The 23,227-nt window shown below is 40.4% G+C and overlaps 1 protein-coding gene across 4 annotated transcripts; it reads left to right on the forward strand.

Moving 5' to 3' along the window:
• Window positions 1-364: 364 nt before the first annotated feature.
• SUV39H2 (SUV39H2 histone lysine methyltransferase) lies at window positions 365-22,938 on the forward strand. 4 transcript variants are annotated; one of them, XM_068561868.1, is made up of 6 exons: window positions 365-503; window positions 3,131-3,276; window positions 15,754-16,425; window positions 18,200-18,346; window positions 20,062-20,191; window positions 20,967-22,938. In XM_068561868.1, the coding sequence occupies exons 1-6, from the start codon at window positions 473-475 to the stop codon at window positions 21,071-21,073; spliced, it is 1,233 nt and encodes a 410-aa protein (XP_068417969.1). In that variant the 5' UTR covers window positions 365-472; the 3' UTR covers window positions 21,074-22,938. The 4 variants fall into 4 exon arrangements, with proteins under 4 accessions (XP_068417969.1, XP_068417977.1, XP_068417994.1 ...); XM_068561893.1 differs by lacking the exon at window positions 365-503 and adding an exon at window positions 973-992; XM_068561884.1 differs by lacking the exon at window positions 365-503 and adding an exon at window positions 1,543-1,563.
• The last annotated feature ends 289 nt before the right edge of the window (window positions 22,939-23,227 follow it).

Below are 23,227 nucleotides of genomic sequence, written 5' to 3' on the forward strand. Positions count from 1 at the left end.
GGAAACGTAAAAATGGCTTATTGGGCTCAGGTGGCTGAGGAGCAGGTATGAGAGAGAAACGTACTCTGCACCGCATAGCTCCGCTCTGCGTTTGCAGTTTTGCACAACGTACACGTAGCGCCCGTGTAGAAGAACTAACAAGCGTGGGAAGGCCTGATGTCGGTACCCTGAATCAGGCGCTAAGCCAGCCAGGCCAGGACAGGTGGCCCTTCACCTAGGCGAGGGCTCCTCGGCCCCCCGCCCCGCCCCGCCCCGCCCCGCCCCTCCCCTCCCCTCCGAGCGCCGGGAGGAGACTTGGGGCGCAGGCGCACTCGCCGCCGCGGCTGTGTCGGCCTCCGCTGACGTCAGGACGCCTCGCGGGTTAGTCCCCCGCCCCGGCCCCCGAGTTCCGCGCGGGCCGGGCTGGGGCGGGGCGTCGAGCCAGCTGAGCTATCCGGTCAGACCGCGCCAGTTTGAATGAAAGCTCCTCAAGATGGCGGCGGCCGGGGCTGAGGCGCGAGGAGGTGAGGGCTGGAGAGCGGCGCCCCGCACTGTCCCCCGTCCGCTGGGCAAACTCCCGAGGCCCGGGAAGCGGGGCCGGGACGCGCGGGCCGGCCGGAGCGCGACGCGGCGAGACGCCGCCTCCCGCGCCACTGACACCGCGGCCCCCAGACGCGCGCCGCGGGCTCCTCCCTGCCCCCGGCCCCTGACCCTCCTCGCGGCTCGGCCCGCCCGCTGCCCGCAGTCCCCTCCCGCGCCCGACCCCCGCGAGGCCCGGCCCGCGCGCCCCGCTGCCGGCCCGCCGACCCGGCGGCCCGGCCCCCGCCGCCTGCCGCGCCCGAGCCCCCTCCCCGCGGGAAAGCCGTGCGGGGGCGTCCGGGCGGCCCCGGCGGATCCCGGCGCGGCTCGAGGTCCGCGGGCACGCTGGGGCCGCGACTCCTTTGTGGTGGTTTGAGCGGGACGTTTGCGGTCGGGCTGGCTTCGGAACTGGGGAGCGGGAGGACCCTGGTGGGGTGAGTGTGACCTCAGTGTCAGGAGCGGAGAGAGGTCGGGGCAGAGGTGTGAAGGCTAAGCGAGGAAATGAGTGAGGATGCACCCCGATGCGGACGCACCGGGAGGGGCGGTTCCCCGTTGCAGAGAACCCCAGTACGTGGGTACTGGCGGCGGCAGCCCCTGGCTTACGGGAATCGGTTCCCCCCCACCCCCCCCCCCCCCGGGAACTTGCGAGGTATTTATGTGGACGCCGAAGAATTCGGTGCCGAACGTGTGTTTGTGCGCGCGCTGAAGGACGGGAACTTTCACTGCCTTCTAGAATTGAAAGGTATTTCCCAGCGCTGCGCCTCTCTGCGTGGATTATGGATTCATTACCCCCCAACTTTTCCTCCGCTAGGGGTTACTGTGGAACTAGCGTCAAGTTTTCGTGGTGGTAATGTAAATGTTTAATCTTACCAATGAATTCTTTTTCTGCCGCGGGGGTGGGGGGTTTGCAGTTTTTTATGTTCCAAGTTTTCTTATTCCCCAAAACAGCGTTTCCGTGGAGGGTCGCGTCTTGAATCCTCGCGTTACGCGGACTGGGTGAAAATGGTAGGAACGGCAGACAGACCCACGTTGGGTAGCTAGTCCAGAGGAGCCTCCTCTGTATGTGATCAGCATAGTGAGGTTACCTTTATACACAAAACATCCTGAGGTTATTTCAATAGAAGGGACTTAAGGGGTCGTTTCTATTCTGCCACTCCCCTCCCCCCAAACCACCACTCCAAAATCAGCAGACTCTCCCCCCCACCCCCAGATATTTTGGGGGAAAATCCTTTTCACTTTCTTGGTCTAGAATCATGCGTCCTTTTTTGGAAGGGGTTGGGGGCGCGTGTGGAAATCGTACTTCAGGGTTTCTGACCGTGAAATCCCTGTGTGAGGTGGGGAGGGCGAGGGGAGATTATAGGAAGAACAGCTGTTCTCTCCTCCCTGGATATTACCTCCAACGCAAAAGGTTATCACCACTACCTTGGAGAGCTACCAAGTAAAGCCTGCGTTTACTGATAAATTTTGTTTGGTAATCCCAGTTTACTCCAACCCTGCCATTTTTTTCAGCGAAGCTGAAACCCAGAAAGATGGAAAGCTCCCTAAAATCATGCAGCTCGGTGGCCTGGCGGAGGCTGGGGCAGAGGACCTCTTGATCCTCTCTGGTGCTTCTCCTAGCGCTAGCCATAAAGCCACGTTCATTACCTGTTTCTAAATATCAGTTTGTGTTAACATACTTTAAATGCAGCATGGTAGCATGCTGTTTCCAGGAATTTGAGGGTAAAATCTTCCGCAGCACAGTTAGTTACTGGCTTCTACAAGGTTGATCATGAGGACGGCTGATTTTCTTCAAGCTTGGTGTGTGGATTACGTATATTGAATACTCTCTGTATTGTCATTCTTGGCTTTGAAAGCAATACAGGAGATGAGTAGTAACAAAACTCAATATACTCTCCGTTGTTTTATTTTAACTCCTGGGTTTATTGACCTTGGTAATAATACATTGCAGCATGGGCAAAATCGGAGTTAAAATTTTATGCAACCTTCCAAAATGGGAAAAGTAGGCCATGTGATGTATGAGTATGTAACTATAGAATTAGATTTCAATTAGATTTCAGTTCTTATTGTTCACCTAAGAATCTTACATTGTTAACTTTTTAACAATGTAAGATTATTTTAAAATATATTTAAGATGTATTTCTAACAATAGTGAGTGTCCTTGAGATATACCTTTTATTAAATGAGCAATTCTGTGTAGAATACAATGAAAAAGTCAAAAATATTATCTCGACTTTTGCATCTATGTGTAATCTTATGCAAGCTTATAGACATAAAACATTTTGTTCACGGGGCCTAGTAGAAATTGGCATCAGTTAAACATGTAGGGTAGAGACCCATGAGAAGATCCAGGAAGACCAATTTACCAAAAGAGTTCTTTAATGGTTAACTTTTTCCTAAAGACGTGTACATGGTTTCTTGTCATGTGAATTTTTAGTCTTATAAAATTGCCAGTTGAAGGGTGGGGATATAGAGGTCTTGAGTTTTCCCCTTTTTTTTCTTTTTGTTTTTTGTTTTGTTTTATTTTAATTGAATAGCTATTTCACTAGTAAAGAATTCTATTTTCTTATTGTAGCTTGGTGTGTGCCTTGCCTAGTTTCACTTGATACTCTTCAGGAATTATGTAGAAAAGAAAAGCTCACATGTAAATCGATTGGAATCACCAAAAGGAATCTAAACAATTATGAGGTGGAATACTTGTGTGACTACAAGGTAGTAAAGGTAAGGCAAATATCTAGACCCTTAAAAGAGACCTAATCAGACTTCAATTCAGTATTTCATATTTCTGTGACATAAAAAGAACCTTAAAAGTAAGCAGAACTCTTCTTAATGGTTAAAATTCTTGGCCATAATAAAGTTATATGTCCTATCATCTGTTTTGCCAAATAACATTGAGAGGATTTTGAAGCATAAAATGTTCTTACATTAGAATATTTCAAGGTGCTTATATCAATATCATTCTACATCCAACTCTTGATTATCTCCAGGTGGATTACCAGAGCAAATGTTTTATCTGAGATTGGCTTCTCCTGTCATTCATTTTGTTCCTGAATCATATTTCCCCACTATCACCTGAGATGAACCTAGAAATTCAAGCCAATTTTAGTGTTACTGAGTCTCCTCAAGAAGCATCACCGTTTGTGTTTCCTGCCATCCTGTCAAACTCCTGATAGTAGCGAGGTTCTGTTGTGCAATAGAATGGCCTGGAGTTCACAGTCATTTCTAGGCTTCGTCTAGTACCTCGTGACTTCAGCTAAAAGTCATTTAACTTCTCTGGGCTTCACTTTGTTTCTGTTCCTCTACAGGGTTGTTCTTCAAGCAGCTCTATCAATCTAAACCTTACAATATATTTTTGAGTAATTCACCTTTCTGTAGCCTACTTCCTCTACAAGAACTCTGTTTTAATTAATTAATCTGTCAATTCTTGCAGATGAATGAATCAGGAATCCTGTTTAATTCTTTGTTTTCCTTCTTTTTCATCCTCCATATGGATTCAATCATTAAATCCGATTCTTCCTTTGAAACATCCATCTTCTTTTGGTATCACTGACTTCCCCACTCATTGGGATTTTATGATGAAGCATTTCACCTACACTCTCAGCAGCCTTCAACCCCAAAACAACCCTGTCATCTGCCAATTCAGTTTATAAACCCTGGCCTGACCAGTCTAGCCACAGGTGTCATATAATCACACTTCTTGGTTCCGTTACATATTATTTCTATTCTTGCACTGCTCAGTTCTACTTGACAAGCTTTTTATCTTTTGCTTGCTTCTTCCATTTTTGTCATCAGTTTCCCCAAATTTTATTACTTTTCTGGACTTCTGACTCTATCCCTCACCCTCTCATATTCAGCTGCAGACTTCTGCTTCATTGGATCCTTCAAGGATGAACTCTCAACTTACCTTCACACAAGTTATCTGTATCTTTGTTCATTCTTTCAGAGGTGTCACCATTTTTCTTTTTTCTTCCTACCCATCCCCTTTAGGACTTTGCTTAATCTCTGATGTCTTTTTTGTATCAAGCACTGTTTTTCCACTGCTTTATCTTAATCAATAAACCTATTCAGATCTTCCTTAACCTTCAGAAATCTTTCTTAGGTCTTGCCTCCCCACTCAAGCATTTCCTATCTTTTCATTCTACTTCATTTCCCATTAACTTTTTAAAAATGGCTTCATTGACATATAATTCACATACCCTACAATTCACCAATTTAAACTGTACAATTCAAAGCTTTTTGTACCCTCAGAATTATTCTAAAATTGGTTGTGGAGATGGTTGCACATTTTCATTACCCTAAAAAGAAACCCCATACCGCTTAGCCATCACCCCCCAAACCTCCCCATCTCTTTTCCCCGCTAACCCTAGGCAGCCACTAATCTACTTTCTGTCTCAATAGATTTACCTATTTGGACATTTCATATAAATGGAATCGTACAATATTTATGTGATCCTTTATGATTGGCTTCCTGCATTCAGCATAATGTTTTCAAGGTTCATTCATGCTGTAGCACGTATCAATACTTCATTCTTTTTTATTGCCAAATATTCCATTGTATGGATATATCACATTTAATTTATCCATTCATCGCTTGATGGACATTTGGGTTGTTCCTGTTTGGAGACTATTATAAATCATGCTGTTATGAACATTCATGTACAAGTCTTTGTGTGGGCATTTTTTCATTTCTCTTGGATATATACCTAGGAGTTGATTTGCTGGGTTATATGGTACCTCTATGTTTAACCATCTGACCAACTGTCAAACTGTTTTGCAAAGTGACAGCACCATTTTACATTCCCACCAGCAGCGTATGAGGGTTTCAATTTCTGCATCTTCACTAATACTTGTTATTATCTGACTTTCTGATTATAGTTGTCCTCATGGGTATGGAGTGTCTCATGGTTTTGATTTGCATTTCTCTGATGGCTAATGATGCCGAGCATCTTCTCAAGTGCTTACAGCTGTCGGTCCGCAGCCTGTTAGGAACCAGGCCGCACAGCAGGAGGTGAGCGGCCGGGGAGTGAGCGAGGCTTCACATGCCGCTCCCCGCCGCTCGGGTCACCGCCTGAACCGTCCTCCCCCTGCCCCCTCCCCACCTCCCCACCCCCCCACCCCAATCCATGGAAACATTGTCTTCCACGAAACCGGTCCCTGATGCCAAAAAGATTGGGGACCGCTGCTTATAGCCATTTGTACATCTTCTTTGGAGAACTGTCTATTCAGATCCTTTACCTAGTTTTTTAAATTGGGCTGTTTGTCTTTTTATTATTGAGTTGTAATAGTTCTTTGTGTATTCTAGATAGTCCCTTATCAGATACACAGTTTGCAAAAAATTTCTGCTGTAGCTTGCCTTTCCACTTGTTACTGACTTTTTAACCCTCTCTGTTCTGATCGACGGCTGTCAGTGGCCTCCTCGAGGCCAAACTCGAGGACCTCAGATCTTACTGTGCCACTTTGCAACACCTAAAACTGTTGGCTACTCTTTTCTTCTCTGAAACTCTTGTCTTGGAGAGACTGCCTAGGTTCTGGTTCACATTCTGGTCCTACCATGTACCAGTTGCGTGACCTTCAGCACATTATGTAGGTTCTCTTTCCTTCGCTGCTTTCCGTATGGGATGAGGATCATGACGGTACCGTCTCGTAGGGCTACCATGAGCAGAGACTGACCTGTGGTGGTCACGCCGTAGAGGTGTGTACTGTAATCATTGTTACTCACCTCTATCTCCACTTCTTTTCGCCACCAGTTTTTCTTACTGTTCTTTCTGAATCTCCTTTACAGTCTCTTACCTGTCCTTCTGAAGTGTTAATACATAGTCTCCAAGGCTCTGTCCTTCGCCCCCTTCTCACCTTGAAGCTGCTCTGTAGATGACCTCTTTCCCAGTGGTTTCTACTTATATCTGTCTATTTGGCTCATGACCCTCAGATCCTTGTGAGGCATTGACTTCTTTCTGAGCTTCATTTCAAGCTGGACACCCTACAGGTACCACAGTCAACGTATTCAAAACTGTATGCGTTTTCCTCCCTCAAATCTGTGTCCTGATCTAGTGTTCCCTACCTAGTTTGACAGAATCATAATACTCCCAGTTACCTAACCTTATAATTTCATACTTTTTAAATTCTTCCTTCCTCCCTACCCTCTAAATCTAATAGGTCATCAGATTATGTGGTCTCTACCGCTCTGTCTTTTCCTGTTCATTCCTGTTATACTTTGACAGACAGAGTAAGTTACCAAGGAGTCTGTGCTTACATTGAAGGAGCTGCCAATTTTCTTTCTTATACTACAGAATTCTGAGTATTATAGTTCAGTTTGGGTAACTTTTGCTACTAGTTTCTCCTTCATCCTTCTCCTTTTGGTTTCTTGCTTTGGAATAAGCACCCTTTGCACACTTATGTCCTCCTACAACCCACTTATATTCCTCACTTCTTATCCTGCCTAACACAGATAACTGAATCTGTAAGCCAGTATTACTTGAACGTACCTCTACCTTTTCTGTCTGTCTGTCTCTTTTATGTTCAGGGCAGGTGAAAGATCTTAACACCCTATCCTTTTCTCATATGTTCCCCTCCATTTAGCTCATGAAAGACACTGTCTCAGTACCATAGTCTTCAAAGCCATTACAGTTGTTTCTGAAACACAGCTCTGATTGCATTAGGACCTTCCTTTAGCCCTTTAAATGGCTCCCTGGTGTCTGCCAGTCTTAAGCTGAGACCCTTTGGACTAAGGCTGTTATCATCTGGCCACCAGCCCCCTTTACAGCTTGTAACATACCCTACTTGTAACATATCCTACTTGTATGTTCTCTTGTAACATTTCCTACTTCCTTACCACATTGATATACTTGTAAATTCTTCCATGTAGCTAAGGTTTACTGAGTGTCTACTAAGAGCTGAGCACTCTTGTAAGCATTGAGAGTTTAGCTGAAAAACAAACATAGCTTATATTCCAGTTCCTGAACACATCATGCACCTTTGTGCCCTTTTGCTTTTCTCCTCCAGTTCCCTCTTTGAAATATTGTTTCCCTTCTCTCCTTGCAAAATCCTGCATGGCCTGCAAAGTTCAACTGAAAGGTTACCACCAACCATAGAGCCTTCTTCCCTTCCCCACCTCTAGCAAAATTAATTGCTTTATATTCAGGACTTGTAAAGCACTGTTCTTGTCATTATTCTAGAGCTGTTCACATTTTGTAGCTTTGTTTCATACCTGCTGAACTGTCAACAATTTGAGGGCCAGGACTATGTCTTACTATAGCCCCTAGTACGTAATGGGTATTTAGTTCATGGTTGATGAATTGAACTGGGTTTTGCGTCAGTGATTTCTCCAGTCCTCACCGTCACTATTAGACTAGACCTTCATAGCTTCACGCTTAAATTATAGCAGCAATTTATTGACTAATATCTCCTGTTTCATCTTTCTGTCATCTCACTCAATAAACATTTGAGTGTCAGGTACTACATTAGGCAGTGGGAAAATAAAGGTTCATGAGAAACTGTCCCTAAACTTAAGGAACTCATAGCCCAGTGAAAAAGATTGACAAGTAAATCACCCAATGCAATAGTATAATAAGCGCTAGGGCAGACATCATGATGTGATCTGTGGGAGGTATGCCTGGGCTGGTCAGAGAAGGCTTCCCAGAAAAGATAATATCCAGCTGGGGCCTGATAAGATGAGTAGAGTCTTTCCTTAAGGCCTTAACATAGAGAATGGGGTGGTAGGATCTGGAAGTGGGAGACAGTGAGAGATGAGTAGAGGAACTCCAGCCGTCCTGCAGCAGTGGGGAGTCATCTGAACGGTTCTGAAAAGAGTGACACTATCAGATGTGCAATTCAGAGAGTTTTCTCTGCAGTGAGGAACGTGGCTTGGCAGGGAGGGGAATGACGTGTGTACAGCTTACACTTTCTGAAAGGCTGCTGCAGTAATCTGGGCAAGAAGAGATGGTGCTTGAACTAAAGTAGTAACAATAAAGATGAAGATAAGTCGGTGATTTTTTGAATTATAGCGGATGTGAAATTTAAGTCTGTGGTTTAGTGGTCAGGGGGTTGGCTGGGGATCCAGCAGTGAGGGCTCCACATCTAGGAAAGCTTGCCATGGCGTGGACAGTAATACTGTTCACCAAGACCCAGGAATATAGGAGGATGAGGCTCAAGGAGGATTAGCATAGGAGGACTAGATTGAAGTTGGAGAAGAAGGTTGAGAACATTTAAGTGTAAGACGACCAGTAGATAGTTGGAAATGTGGCTCCAAATCAAGAGTGAGAACGAAATGGAAGCATTGTTCTTGAAGCGATTGGCAAGAAGATGGGGATTGAAGCCCCAGGACTGGGTATGGTTACCCCTTCGTTAACTCTGCAGATATTTCTCCAGTGTTCTACCATCTACCATGTCACACGCTGGGCACTAGCAATCTCAGCAGAGAATGACACAGAGGTGTGGTCCCTGATATCATGGGGTTTATCTTTCAGTGAGAGTAGAAAAACCTTAAATAGCATTGTACAAAGGACTTAATTATAGTTGAGGTAAGGCTAATGTAACAGAAGGCTCTAGCTCATCCTGGAGAGAGTAGGCAGGTGTCCATGAGGAACTGATGTTTAAACTTAGTACTAAAGGGTGAAAAGATAATGGGGGAGGGTATTGAGTCAGAAGAGAGCCTGACTCCTTTAAGGAATTTGCAGTGTGAGTGGAACATAGAGGGACTGAAACGAGGCTGGAAGGATGGGGCAGGCCCCAGAAAGTGCATCTCCTTGTAGGCCAAGAAGGGAATTTTGGACTTTATCTTAAGGGCAATAGGGAAATATTTTGTAGTTTTGAGCAGGGGAGTGACTTGGGGAGAGAGGTGTGTTGAAAATATTACTCTGGCTCTTGCGCCATGAGTGGATTGAAAGGATAAGAGGCCATTGCAGTGATCCAAGCAAAGAAAACGGGTGAAGAGCCAGGACTGAGGAACAGTAAGTGGTACTCACAGGAAGAACTGTCAAAGCAACTGAGAAAAACTGGTGAGAAAGGTAGGAAGAAAATCAGAAGAGTAAACATGGCAGCCCGAGGAGGAGATAATGTCAGCAAAATAGAGTCATACCCAGTGGGTCAAAGAAGTATAATCCTCCCTCTGGATTGAGCAATGCACAGGTCATTGACACCCTTAGAGCGTTTCTGTGGTGTGGACAGAAGAAGCCGAAATAGAATGAATTAAAGAATTAGTTAGAGGTGAGAAAGTAGGGTCAAGTGGTATGGGCAACTCTTTCAAGAACTCTAGCTTTGAAGAAGGGCTATGTAGGGTCTAAGGGTGTTTATAATTTTTAATTTTTGAAAATATCCGAGTAGATAATATGATTTTAAAAATTGAATGTTATAAAGCATCTTATACTGAAAAGAAATCTTCCACCCCGTGAGCTTAGTCTCCGATCTCTGAACTTTTAGTAATTTATCATATCTTTTCGAGATCCCTTACCTATTCAAGCATTTATATCTCAAAGGAGGTTTAGTTTAATTTTGCCTTTAAAAAATAAGGGAGATTCAGGTGCTAGTGAGGATCAGGAGAGAGCAAGAAACTGGAGAGACAGGAGAGGGGAGTAATTGACGGAGGAAGGACGTCTCTCCTGGTGTATCTGTGGCCCCCTTCTTGTTTAGTTCCACGTTCAGGGTCACGTGCTACTGAAGATAACGGGGGAGGCGGTGAGATAGGGACCCCCGAGGGAAGTGGAGGAGGTCTGACATAGCCAACTCGGGAAGTGGGAAGAACGCTAGCTGGGGGGACACCCGGGTGGTTACCATGACGCGCTCACGTCGGGGTCCAGTGGAGCTCCAAGGATGTAAGTTGTGGCAGTCCCAGTGCTGTGTGATGTGTCTGTGCCATGTTCTTGCCATGTCACCCCTTCACACAGAGAAATTTCTGACAAAACTGTGGGTGCTCTTTACTAACATCCTCAGCTTATCAGTGGGGAGCCCCCGTGCACATCGGTGGGCCTTCTCCCTTAGGGATCAAATAGTAAAGAAATACTACCCAAAGCTTTGACTTCTTAAAGTATCCAGACCATTCTATGTCTCTAGGACTACCACTATACCGCATGGCACATACTAACAACATATCCACATTTAACAATAGAATCATACTCCTGAAAGACTGATTGCACTTAAGAGTGGTTTGTTAAGAACTGGAATAACAGAAATCATTAGACTAAAACCTGAATTTTAGAGACCAGGAAAGCAGAGCTCCAAGAGGGACTTCTCCAAGGTCATGTTGTTCATTTGTGTCCGTCTTGGGCCTCTAACCCAGGCCCCCAAATTCCTACCCTCTGTCGGTTACTGGTATGGAAATCTAGTGACCTTCCATTGACCGTAATAGTTCTCAAACTGTGTTCTCATGGAACACTGGGATTTTCATAATCAGATTCAGGCTATTCTACCACTAATATTGAATATTGTGATTACTTCAAAACTTGCAGGGGAAAAATAGCTAATGGGAAGGCAGATTTTTATTGTTCTTTTTTGTGCCCCATATACATGTATTCTAAAGTGTTTGTGCTCGCTACCACGTACCGGCTACAGACAGCAGATGACAGAACAAATATTGAAAAGCCATGAATTGCTATCTCCAGGTGAAGTTGAACAGCCTGTATTTCTTTTAAGGATTCATATCGTTACTGTTGTGATTTTTATATTGCATACGTGTTGGTAGTCGTATTTTTCGTTATACATTCAGAAACATTTAGTCAAAGCCTAGGATATAGTAGGGAATTGTGCTTGGTTCTGGGGCTGCAAAGAATAAGATTCTTTCCTTCCCCACAAATGGCTTATAGTTTAGATTAGAAGTGGGAACACGAGTTGGCAGTAATCAGAGGCAGGGAAGACTTCACGGGAGAGGTGACATTTGAGCTGAGTTTTAAAGATGAAGTAGGTTTTTCTACACATAAAAGAAGTGTTCAGTAGACAAATGGAAGAAGACATTCTAATTAGAAATAACTGTGTGAACAAAGCAACAGAAAAGTATGAACAGGCCTGGCATGTTCAGTTACTAACAGCAGTTCAGTGTGGCTGGAGGGTGGTGTGTGAATGGGGCCATGTTGGAACATTGAGTCAGGGAGGCATCAGGGACCCAGTCAAGAATGATCTTTGTTACAATAGGAAGTTTGAGCTTAATTCTTTAGGCAGTGGGCGAGCCATTAAAATTTTTAAGCAAGAAAATAACAGAATGGCTGGCACTGTGGATTTTTTGTTTTTATAAGAAAACTACACGTTAGTAGAGAACGACAGAGTGTGGAGTGTTATCAGTCTGGTGGCAGGGAAACCGGTAGGAGATCAATGTCCTAATCCAGGCACGGCTGAAGGCTTGCAGGAACGGGCGTTCTGGCGAAAGAGCTGGGCCAGAAGAAGCATGTGGAGAAACTTGGTGATGGGTTGAGAGGAAGGAAGAGGTGAGACTGACCTGGTTTGCGACTTGTGTGACTAGGTAGATGGGGGTAAGGCTGCCATTGATGGGGAATACAGGGAGAAACCATTCAGGAACAACAGTGGCGAGCTCCGTGTAGATAGATTGATTAAGAACCTGTGGGACAGACATCCAGTAGGCTATTGACTATATGGGGTTGCAGCTAAAATTTTGGGAGAATCAGCATACAGTTAAAACCACTGGAGTGAAGAGGTTGCCCAGAGAGAACATTTGGAGCAAGAATTCTTAGTCTGGAATCCACATATCCTGAATTTACCCGTTGTATCATACATGTGACTTTTGATAGGGGAAGGTCTGTAGCTTTCTTCAGATTCTCAAAAGAGATGAACAACTTGTTTAGTGTGAAAAGGGGCCAAAGACAGAGCCCTGAGTGTCTGCATTGTGTAAGTGCAGTTCCTAGTAGACAAGATGGAATTAAATGTATTTACATTGAATGAAGCTCCCCACAGAAACACCATGGTTTCTAAGAATTGTAAAAACCATTGGCCTACAATAAAGTCAGGTGTTCAAAGCTGTCCGAAATTTGCTCTTGCCTTGCCGTTACAGTTTTCTCTCTCGCTTCAGTGTTCTAAACTTTAAAGCTGGCTAAGTCCATCTCTTCACTGTTTTCTGGATGCTTCATGCAAGTCTTAGCTCCAAGCTTCTGCTTGTGTTTTTCATCCTGCCTGCCCTGTGCCCTACCCAACAAATGCTATCAATCTTTCACAGTGTAGTTTGTTCTACTTCCTCTGTGGCTTTTTCTCATTGACCTATATTGATCTCCCTCTGTGTATTTTAGTGGTATCTATTGTCTTATTTGTTTTGGCATTTAAAATTGTACCACCTTGCACTGCTACTTATTTTACATACTATTGCCTTCCTTTCCCAGCGAGATTTTGGTCCTAAAGGCTAGTATTACCTTGCATCTCATCACACCCTCTAGTGACCGAACTTTCATATGCTCATTGTAGATACTAAAATATTTGAAGGAATTTAACCTAAGCTAAACATAGTGGGGAAAATGTCTTGAAGAAAAAAATTAATAAGATGCATTCCAAATTATACAGGAATGATTAACAGATCATCTTTATGACTCCACTCCATTTCTATAGGTAATCAAGAGTTGATTGCATATCTGAATAAGATACTGATATCCTATGAGACTTAAGAAATTTTTGACTTTTATTTGAAATTTTAGGGTATTGCAGTAATTGAATTTGTTAAGTCAAACTGATTTTTCTGTATAAAATTATCTTATTTTTCAAAATGGAAAGATCTTTTTTTGGATTTTAAAAGTAAAACAAGGCTTATAAAATAAAAGGAGTCTACAAAATAGAAATAAAATGTTACTAATATTTCTGTAGCACTCATGTTTTCGAAGCATCTTTACCATCCGTAAATTAGGTAGGTACAATGTGATTAACATATAAAACTTGCAAGCGACTCATCATAAAACAATATATTATTTTGGAAGTTGACTGCAGTGGCATAGTGTTTTTAGTTTTGCTGAATGATAATTTAGCTTAATCATCTGACTTGAAGCCACCATGTCTGTTTCTTTCATTGTTTGCTGGTAACTTTGGTATAACCCAGAGCTATGGTAGGAAAAACTGTAGCAGGGGGAAAAAAAAAAAAAAAGAGGACCAGGGTTGCATTGCTTTATTTTGGAATCAGAAACATTTTTAACTTTCGTAATTAAGGGGAATCGGTAGTGTTAGATACTGCCAAGTGGATCTCATTATTACTGAGCATATACCTGCCAACAGCAATCCCGAATTGTAGTAGTCACCTCAGGAGGGAGAAATCCATGCTACGTTTTAGTGAGCCAGCATGACTAACACTTCAATATATGTCTAGGCTTTTTTTTTTTTCCTGGAATCATAGAATATATTTTCATAGAAGTACAGTTTTTGTGCATATGCTCACACCATAATTGAGCCACTTTTTTTAACAAAACATATTTTGACCATCTTCACAAAGAAGCAAAGGTCTTTTAATTAACAAGCATTACTGCTTATTGGGTAGAATATAATAAAACATCGAGATGAAGATTAGCACTCTCACTAGTCAGGTGACCTCCTGCAAAGCTGCCTCAGTGCTCCTCACCGAATGGTGCCTCCACAGTGCAGCTTATACCACATTTCCTAGACCTGCCAGGCCACTTGGCATTAATAAACTATGACTAGTAAAACATCCTTACTTTATAATAAAACCTTTATTAAAAATTTCAGGGAAAAGCAAATGTATCCCAGTTAAGTTTTTATCAGTATCTATGAATTAAAATAACTAAAAACCGTAGAATGCAGTTTAATCACTTTCATATTTCAGAAGGCATTTTACCCTAGCGCTCGTGGATATATGTTCACTATTCCAGAGAACAAAGACAAAATTGAGAGACTTTACCTGAAAAATTTTTTTCTTACATACACTAGACTTACCTTTTTAAAGAGAAACTTAACATAGCATTGCCTGGCTTTAAGGGAAGAAAACGTAGCCAGTCACTGGGGTGGGAAGGCAAGATTTCAGGTACCATGGTGGCCAGCAGCAGTCTGAGGGATAAGTCAAAATATTTGATCTTTGGTACCTTGAGGGCCTGCCACCTAATCCAGCCGTGGGCGAGTCTAAGGTAAGAACTCTCTGGAATTGTGCTGTTCAGTAGAAATATAGTACAAGCTACATATGTATACAGTTGGCCCTATGTATCCCCGGGTTCTGCACCCCAGGATTCAACTAACCCCGGATAGAAAATACTTGAAAAAAATTCCAGAAAGTTCCAAAGCAGAACTTGAATTTGCCATGTGTTGGCAACGATTTATATAGCATTCACATTATATTAGATATTGTAAGTAATCTAGAGATGATTTAAAGTATATGAGTAGGTTATATGCAAATACTGTGCCATTTTACATATGGGACTTGAGCATCCGTGGATTTTGGGTTCCGAGAGGGGTCCTGGAACCAATCCTCTGGTGAATACCGAAGGACGACTATAATTTTAAATTTTCTTGTAACCATGTTAAACAAAATGGAAAGAAACAGGTGAAATTGCTTTCAGTAATACATTTAATTTAACCCCAAATATTATTTCAACGTGTAATCGATATTTACACACTGATTAAGAAATATTTTTTAAAAGTTAACAAATATTTTGCGTTATTTTTTTGTGCTGAGTTGTTGAAGTGCAGTGTGTATTACACTTAGAGCACATCTCAGTTCAGACTAGCCACATTTCCTGTGCTCTGTAGCCACATGCAGCCAGGAATGACTGTATGGGACAGTTCACTCTAGAAAATCTAGGGGATGTGTGCCCAGGACATTGAGAAAAAGAACTTCCCTCATAGCCAGTGTGAAATATGAAATTACGGACCTTAGAGGATGCCTACATCTGTGCTGGCCAAGCAAGCCACTGACCTGGGTCATAAATTATTCATCTTGGGACAACTTATTTCCATGATCAAGATCAATATTTTTTGTGTCACTTGATCACTGTTTGGTAACATATTCATGACTTTCAGTACTTTTATGTTTCTCCAGGTGCGACTCTTTTGTCTGTGGTCAAACATCATGCCACATGTAAATTCTATGCATAGTTTATGTAATATAAAGAAAAAGTTTTATTTTTATGATTTGTATTTCATCTGCTAGTAACTTGTGACTGTGTATTCTGAACTTTATTAAGAAAAATGATAATGAATACCTTACTCTTTAAGATATTAAATTATTTTCAGTAATTGGGTCTGTCATAATCTGATTTGCATTTTCTTTTATATTTTAAGGATATGGAATATTATCTTGTAAAATGGAAAGGATGGCCAGATTCTACAAATACTTGGGAACCTTTGCAAAATCTCAAGTGCCCATTACTGCTTCAGCAGTTCTCTAATGACAAGCATAATTATTTATCTCAGGTAAAGAAAGGCAAAGCAATAACTCTAAAAGAAAATCACAGAGCTTTGAAACCTGCCATTGCTGAATACATTGTAAAGAAGGCTAAACAAAGGATAGCTCTGCAGAGATGGCAGGACGAACTCAACAGAAGGAAGAATCACAAAGGAATGATTTTTGTTGAAAATACTGTGGACTTAGAGGGCCCCCCTTCAGACTTCTACTACATTAATGAATACAAACCAGCTCCTGGAATCAGCTTAGTAAATGAAGCCACCTTTGGTTGTTCATGCACAGATTGCTTCTTTGAGAAGTGTTGTCCTGCTGAAGCTGGAGTTCTTTTGGCTTATAATAAAAATCAACAAATTAAAATCCCACCTGGCACCCCCATTTACGAATGCAACTCAAGGTGTCAGTGTGGACCCGATTGTCCCAACAGGATTGTCCAAAAAGGCACGCAGTATTCACTTTGCATCTTTCGGACCAGCAATGGCTGCGGCTGGGGCGTAAAGACCCTTGTGAAGATTAGGAGAAGGAGCTTTGTCATGGAGTATGTCGGAGAGGTACGCTCGCTTCTCTCATAGCAGACAGTGTGCGGGAGGCTCATGTTCTTGAGGTGCTGCTTTTACCTCAGTAACAAACACGCTGGGTATATTTTGCTGCTAGTTTTGCTGTTACCGTTTGCAGATATGTACAGACTTCAGGTTTGAGGGAAGGGTTCACTGGCATCATGAGAAATACAAACTTGAACGTGAACAAAAAAAATTAGATACAGTGACAAATGAAGTAGAGTCGTCTTTCAACAAACACCCACTCATAGTCAGTGAAACTGGCATTTGTAACTTTGAAAATATGACCACTATTTTTACACAAAAGTCCTAAGAAGAATATCAGATCTAAATACATCCTGACTTGGAAACTTTTAAATTGTAATTTACTTCATCCATTTGACCAAATATGATTAAGTGTAGTTGGCAAAACTCAATTTTGCATCAGCATGAATGATACTGTAGAGTACATGAATGCTTTATGAGCAAGTATTGTAAAATACACATAAAAACATTTATTGCATCCACCGATAAGAAAAATCCAAACTCTTTGCATCTGTAACTCAGCTACAAAGACTATTCTCTAAAATACCAACTACTGAGCACATTTATTTTTATACATATAATGTATATATACAAAAAATAGTATTTACCACATACTATTTTATGCATACTATTCTGGGCACCTTACGTTTCAACTCTTGCTAAATTCTCTCAGCAACTCTGTGAGGTGGTAGTATTTCCTCCATTATTACACAGCAGGAAACTGAGGCACAGAGAAATCTAGCAGCTCGCCCAAGGTCACTTAGTAGTAAAGAAGAGCCGAGGTTCGAAACCAAGGCCCCAGAATCGCTGCACTTCACCCTCCAGCACACTTCCTCACACCGAGTGGTGGGCTCAGCTGCGGCTAGAAAAACATGAGTGTGACTGCATGTCTGGGCTTGCCAAACCAGATATTTTAAAAGTTGTTTGGAATTGGATCACCTTTAGTTATGTGTATTCATCCAGAATTCTGAGGTTAATCTGCATCCCTATTTTGATCCTGAAATTTTTAGATAATGGCAGATTATTATAAATCACTATTCAGAATACTAGACCTTGTATAATCAAATTGTTCTCTTTTTTTGGTTTAATGAATGAATGCGGCAGCTAAATTTGGTTGACACGATGAATCACTTGAGCCATTTTTGGTTTCTTGAGCTGAGCGTGTGGTCAGGCTGTGTTCCTCAGAGCAGAACTGTATAGATGATGGTTGTGAGCTACAGAATTGCATGAAAACCACCTGTTCTACAAAACTAAACTCTCCAAACAGTTGACTGCAAATTTAACGAAACTTCTCTCCTGTATTTGTAACAAATTTCCATTTGTAACTGTACACAGATTCGTTATAGGAAAAATATGCCTTCAGAGCATACTGAGAGCATACCTACTTCTAAATTTAGTCCTTTACACTCTGTTATGTCTTACAGAGAGCTGTAGTTGTGTAGCTTTTTTGAACATATCAATAAGTTAGAATGGAAGTTGGGTACTGTTTCAGCTTGCTGATTGTTGGGTTGTGCTCACTCTCATTTGAACAGTCGTACTTCGTTGGCACCATCCGTTCTCCTCTCTTTGATTTCCCTCCTCTGTTCATCTAGCTCTTCTAGAGTAGTTTATATGAATGTTTATTTTGATGGCACTTTTATTTCTTTTTATACACTTGAAGGCATTAATATGTTAATTAATAGATTTATGGATGGGTGTTTCTTCAGCAATAGCTATATAATATACTATAGTTTTTTCTTTTTAGGTAATCACAAGTGAAGAAGCTGAAAGACGGGGGCAGTTATATGACAACAAAGGAATCACATATCTCTTTGATCTGGATTATGAATCTGATGAATTCACAGTGGATGCAGCTCGATATGGAAATGTGTCTCATTTTGTGAATCACAGTGTAAGAGAGAAAGTATAGACAGGACTAATTAGTACTGTTTTAAAAGATTTTCCATACTTGAGGAATAATTGTCTTTAAATTATATACTCTTTCATTATCTCCAGAGTATTTTAATACAAGGGCCTCTTCTGTTAATTCCTGGTATTATTGCTGTTTTAGGAAAATTCATCGAGGTGCCTACCAAATAACATTCATTTTGCAGGAGTCTTTACACATGTTACTTCATTTACACTTTCCAACAACTTTATGAGACAGGTATTGTCCTCATATAGAGGAGGAAATTAATGAGCAGAGGTAAAAAGTTTAAGAATTAACACATAACTATATGGGTTACAGAAGTTAACACAGCTAAATTTAGGATATACAACTAAAGAAGGGTAGATTGCTGTGTTCTCTTAAAATGTAAACATGTTAACGTTTTTATAAAATTTAAGAATTTCTAGAGTATGAAGTATCTAGGGCTACTTTTCTAAATTATGAATTAGTATTCTTAATTCTTGTTTGAAAAGAACTTAGAATACACTTGGAACCTTAACTCCAGAATCTTATACTCTATAAAAACTATTTCCAAAAGTAAGGGAGTTTAGGAGTTACTGGACACCTCCTAAGTGCTAGATGGATAACATAGTATTAGGCTTCTGAGATTGACATTATCTCTATTTTATAGATTAGATGACATTATCTCCATTTTATAGATTACAAGGAAAATGTGTCTCGGAGCGTAAGTTCTATAGCTGACCATATTAGGAGGTAGACCGTGTTAATCTTTTGATGGATTTTATACCAAAAAACTAGTTTATGATTAGTAATGAAATGTCAGGGACCTTCTGACTCCTTTGTTTTCTGGTTTACTTAAATGTTTAATTTTTTCTTAATGATAAAATTGAGATACTCTCCAAATAGATGTATTCTATTCAAGGACAATTAAAATTAAATTTTGATTTCTTAGTATGAGTCACCGGATCTTTCTTGCGTATGCTAGAATTTAGTACTGAGTTCTCAAAATGCTGAATAATTCCAAACAGAAGTTTAAGAAATGAAACCCCATGCAATATGAAATTTGAGCTCTACAGTGCTGATTTAATTTTTTAAAAACAGTTACTCAAGTTCTTTAAATATGCCTTACTAGAGCATGTTTTACTTTTAATTTCAACGATTCTATTTCTATTTCTAGATGTTCTACTTGGGCATTTTTTGAATCTTTCTAGGCTCTTCAATAAACTTTTGATACAGTAGTCCCTCCTTATCTGCAGTTGCACCTTCTGTGGTTTTAGTTACTGGCTGTCAAACATGCTCCAAAAATATTAAAAATTTCAGAAACAAGCAAAAAAAAAAAAAATGGAAACCTTACTAAAATATTTACAGGTGAAATGATAATGTTACCTAACATTTGCATTAAAATTCTCCAAAAACAATTAAGAAGTTGGGACTAGATGAAACCAGATTGACAAAAATGTTAATAAGCTTTGAAGTTGCATAGTGGATATATGTGGACTTAGTATATTATTTTCTCTAGTTTTATGTATGTCTGAAATTTTCTGTAAGGGAACACAGTATTTTTAAATGTGCATGCCTCAAAGACCTCTAAACAATAAGCAACTAATTTCTAGTAGAACTTAAAACTAATACTTTGGGAAATTAAAGATTTGATATAGCATGTAGAAGAGCTCGTTCATGTCAATTTTACTTCAGTGGGTTCTCATGTTCCTTTTTAGTGTGACCCGAATCTTCAGGTGTTCAACGTTTTCATTGATAACCTCGACACCCGTCTTCCCCGAATAGCATTATTTTCCACGAGAACTATAAATGCTGGAGAAGAGCTCACTTTTGATTATCAAATGAAAGGTATGATTTTCAAATACAGTTTCTGTGGTGGAGTTTCAGTGTGAAGAATCTAATCAGAATAGGAGAAGACCTTAGAGCATCTGAACCAAACTAATGTTAAGGTTTTAAAAAACGAGGCTATAAGAGTTTGTCTTTTTGCTCAGGGCACAAAGCTAATCTGACAGAGCTGATACTAGACTCCCGGTCTCCCTGATCTTGGGCTGAGTAATGCTCTTTCTTCTACAGCATGTTGCTGCCTGCTTTTTTCAGAACTTCCATACAGAAGCTTATTTATTATAACATCTTTTCGCAATAGTACTTGTATTTAAAAAATTTTAAGCCTACATTTCTGAATATTTACTAAAAGATGTATATTCATAAGATTGACAATATGATTTAAATCACATATGAGCTTATTCCATTCCTAACTGAATCTGGCTTTTAAAGAGAACATTTAATTCTGTTTGCTTTACTGTGACAACATGTGTTTTCTTTTCTTTGTTTTTCTAAGTATGATGCCCTTTACATATTGTTACTGCTTGACCTTGCTTTATGGCTCTTAAGCAATTTATGAAATGAATGCTTGTATATTGGATTTTACTAGTAAGTTTCATCATTTCACAAATCCATCCTCATAAATATGGACTAAAAACATACACTTTACCTCTTACTAGCCCACAGCACCCTTTCAAGACAGTTTGTAATGATTCTATCAATTTACAACTGATAGAAAATTTGAAACTCATTAAGAATTGTCTTAACTCTTTCTCCTGTATTTCTTTTTCTACGTATTCAGGTTCTGGAGATATATCTTCAGATTCTATTGACCACAGCCCAGCCAAAAAGAGGGCCAGAACTGTGTGCAAATGTGGAGCTGTGACTTGCAGAGGTTACCTCAACTGAATTTTCAGGAAATAGAACTGATGATGATTATAGTTTTTTCCCTAATGTTGTTACCATTTTTTAAAAATAAGTATTTGGGACTCTTTTCATATTATCAAGATTATACACTATGTTAATTTACAATTCGTGTTTCAAACTATTGGCCAAATGCATTACTGATGCTTCTGAAGAGAGTGACACAGGGTCACATAGACTAATTTGAAATATACATATTCAGACTATTTACAGATCTGTGTAGAAGTCTGTGTGAATAGAGAAATGCCTCCTTCGGTGTTTAAGTTTTAAACTAATGATGTAACAGTCACTAAGATCAAACATTCGACTTGCCATACACCTTGAATTTAGAGAAATAGAGTTAATTCTTATTGGACAAATATACAAGTTCTATTTTTGTTATTGTCATTCCTGTTTACCTACTTACTACTCATTGTACTTGTATTTGAGACAAATAGGTGATACTGAATTATACTCTATTTTCTACTTTCATTAAAACATTGAGATCTTAATGATACAGAAGTTTAAGGTCTAAAATTAAATGTAAAAAAATTTAATTACAGCTTGACTTAATATTTTGAAGCAATCTAGACCACTAGGAGCGGTGGATGTCTGAACCAGTAATTCTAAAAGATTTTTTAATCCTGTAGAAGAAAAATATCCAGAATGTTCTCCCTAAAATTCTAGAATGGCTAGCTGTTATGCTTCTTTGAAAGGATGGGGCGGTTGGGACCAGGAGGGCTTTTCAGAGTGCCAGGCAGCGGAGATGCAGCACTTTAAGGGCCCTCTTGATAACATGAATGAGGCGATCCATGCTGAGCAGCTCTGGTCTCCACAGTAAAACAGGATACCCCCACCCCGAGAGCAGCCGTACGTAACGGTAATGTTCCACACGATACTTAACATTACATCTTCTGAATTTCAGGTAATTTTAACATTTCCTTTCCACCAAATTTAATTATTTTTATAATAAATAAAGGGCCTGCAGGCCCTTCTTAAGAAGTGATCTATATTTTGAACTGATACTTATTTTATACATGAACTTTTTTAATGTGCTAAAGCTAAACTTGGCTTGGCCAAAGTGTGTGTCTGAATTATGACCATTTATTACTTGAACTGTGAAGACTGAAATGGAATATATTCATTGTTTGGGGGTTTGTTGTTGTTGTTGTTTTTTCCTACGTAGTGAAACCTCAGTCCGGAAAAACGATATTTTCATCTCTTTCTGATCCTGGGACTTCTAATCATGGTGTCCAGCATGAAGACGAATGCAGCAGATAAGTCTAAATCTTGGTATTCTTAATTAAGTTCTGCCAGAGCTCCCTGCCCGAGGCTTTAATGACCTACAGTAAGCTTGGGTAAAACTGAACTGACTTCAAGAAAGCAGCACTTCACATCTTAATCCTTAACCTCTTTTTTGGGAGAAGCTACACTTTGTTATATTGCTATCACAGGATTTTGCTCTTTCATAATATGGGGTAAATTGTTTACATGTTTGGAGCCTCAGAGTATATCTATCTGCTCACCAAAATTTGCCGAAGGTGTCAAGGAAAAATATATATTTTTAGTGCCATTTTTTTTCTTTATGAAAAAATAGTCACATGGTGTCAGTGGTAAAAAAGCGTCACAGGTTTACAGGCCAAACTTGCTTTGAATTATAATTCTCACAGGTTCAAAGATGTAATTTTACCATTCTTTTAAAAAAGTCAGTGCTTTACTGTCTAGTGTTTTGATCTTGTTTACTCTCTGTTAAAGAAATGTAAAGCTGGAGGACAAAGGGAGAGTGACTATTTTCGGTAAACCCGTTTTGTCTTGTTCTTATTAATAGAAACGTAATGAGCCTTTGAAATTTTTAAATACCTGCCTTACCCTTAAGTTGTTAAAAAGCTGAACTTAAGCAGTAAAATGATAGAAACTATTTAAACGAAGCTGTTAGGAGCTTTAACTATTTTAAGTCAACATTTAGCTTCTTTAGTTTCCTAAGTTGTCAGAATTTGTTCTCTCGATGTAAAGCAAATATTCAAGGGTAATATTTAGATCAAGTTGAAACTGTAAATTAATCCACTGTCCAAGTCGTATTGGTACCATTGTTTTCGGTATCTCCAGAAGAGGATTGTGATACACAATTGGTAATCTCAGGGTTTTTTCCCCACATACGCA

Source organism: Eschrichtius robustus, chromosome 1 (genome assembly GCF_028021215.1).
Source record: "Eschrichtius robustus isolate mEscRob2 chromosome 1, mEscRob2.pri, whole genome shotgun sequence".
Lineage (NCBI taxonomy): Eukaryota > Metazoa > Chordata > Mammalia > Artiodactyla > Eschrichtiidae > Eschrichtius > Eschrichtius robustus.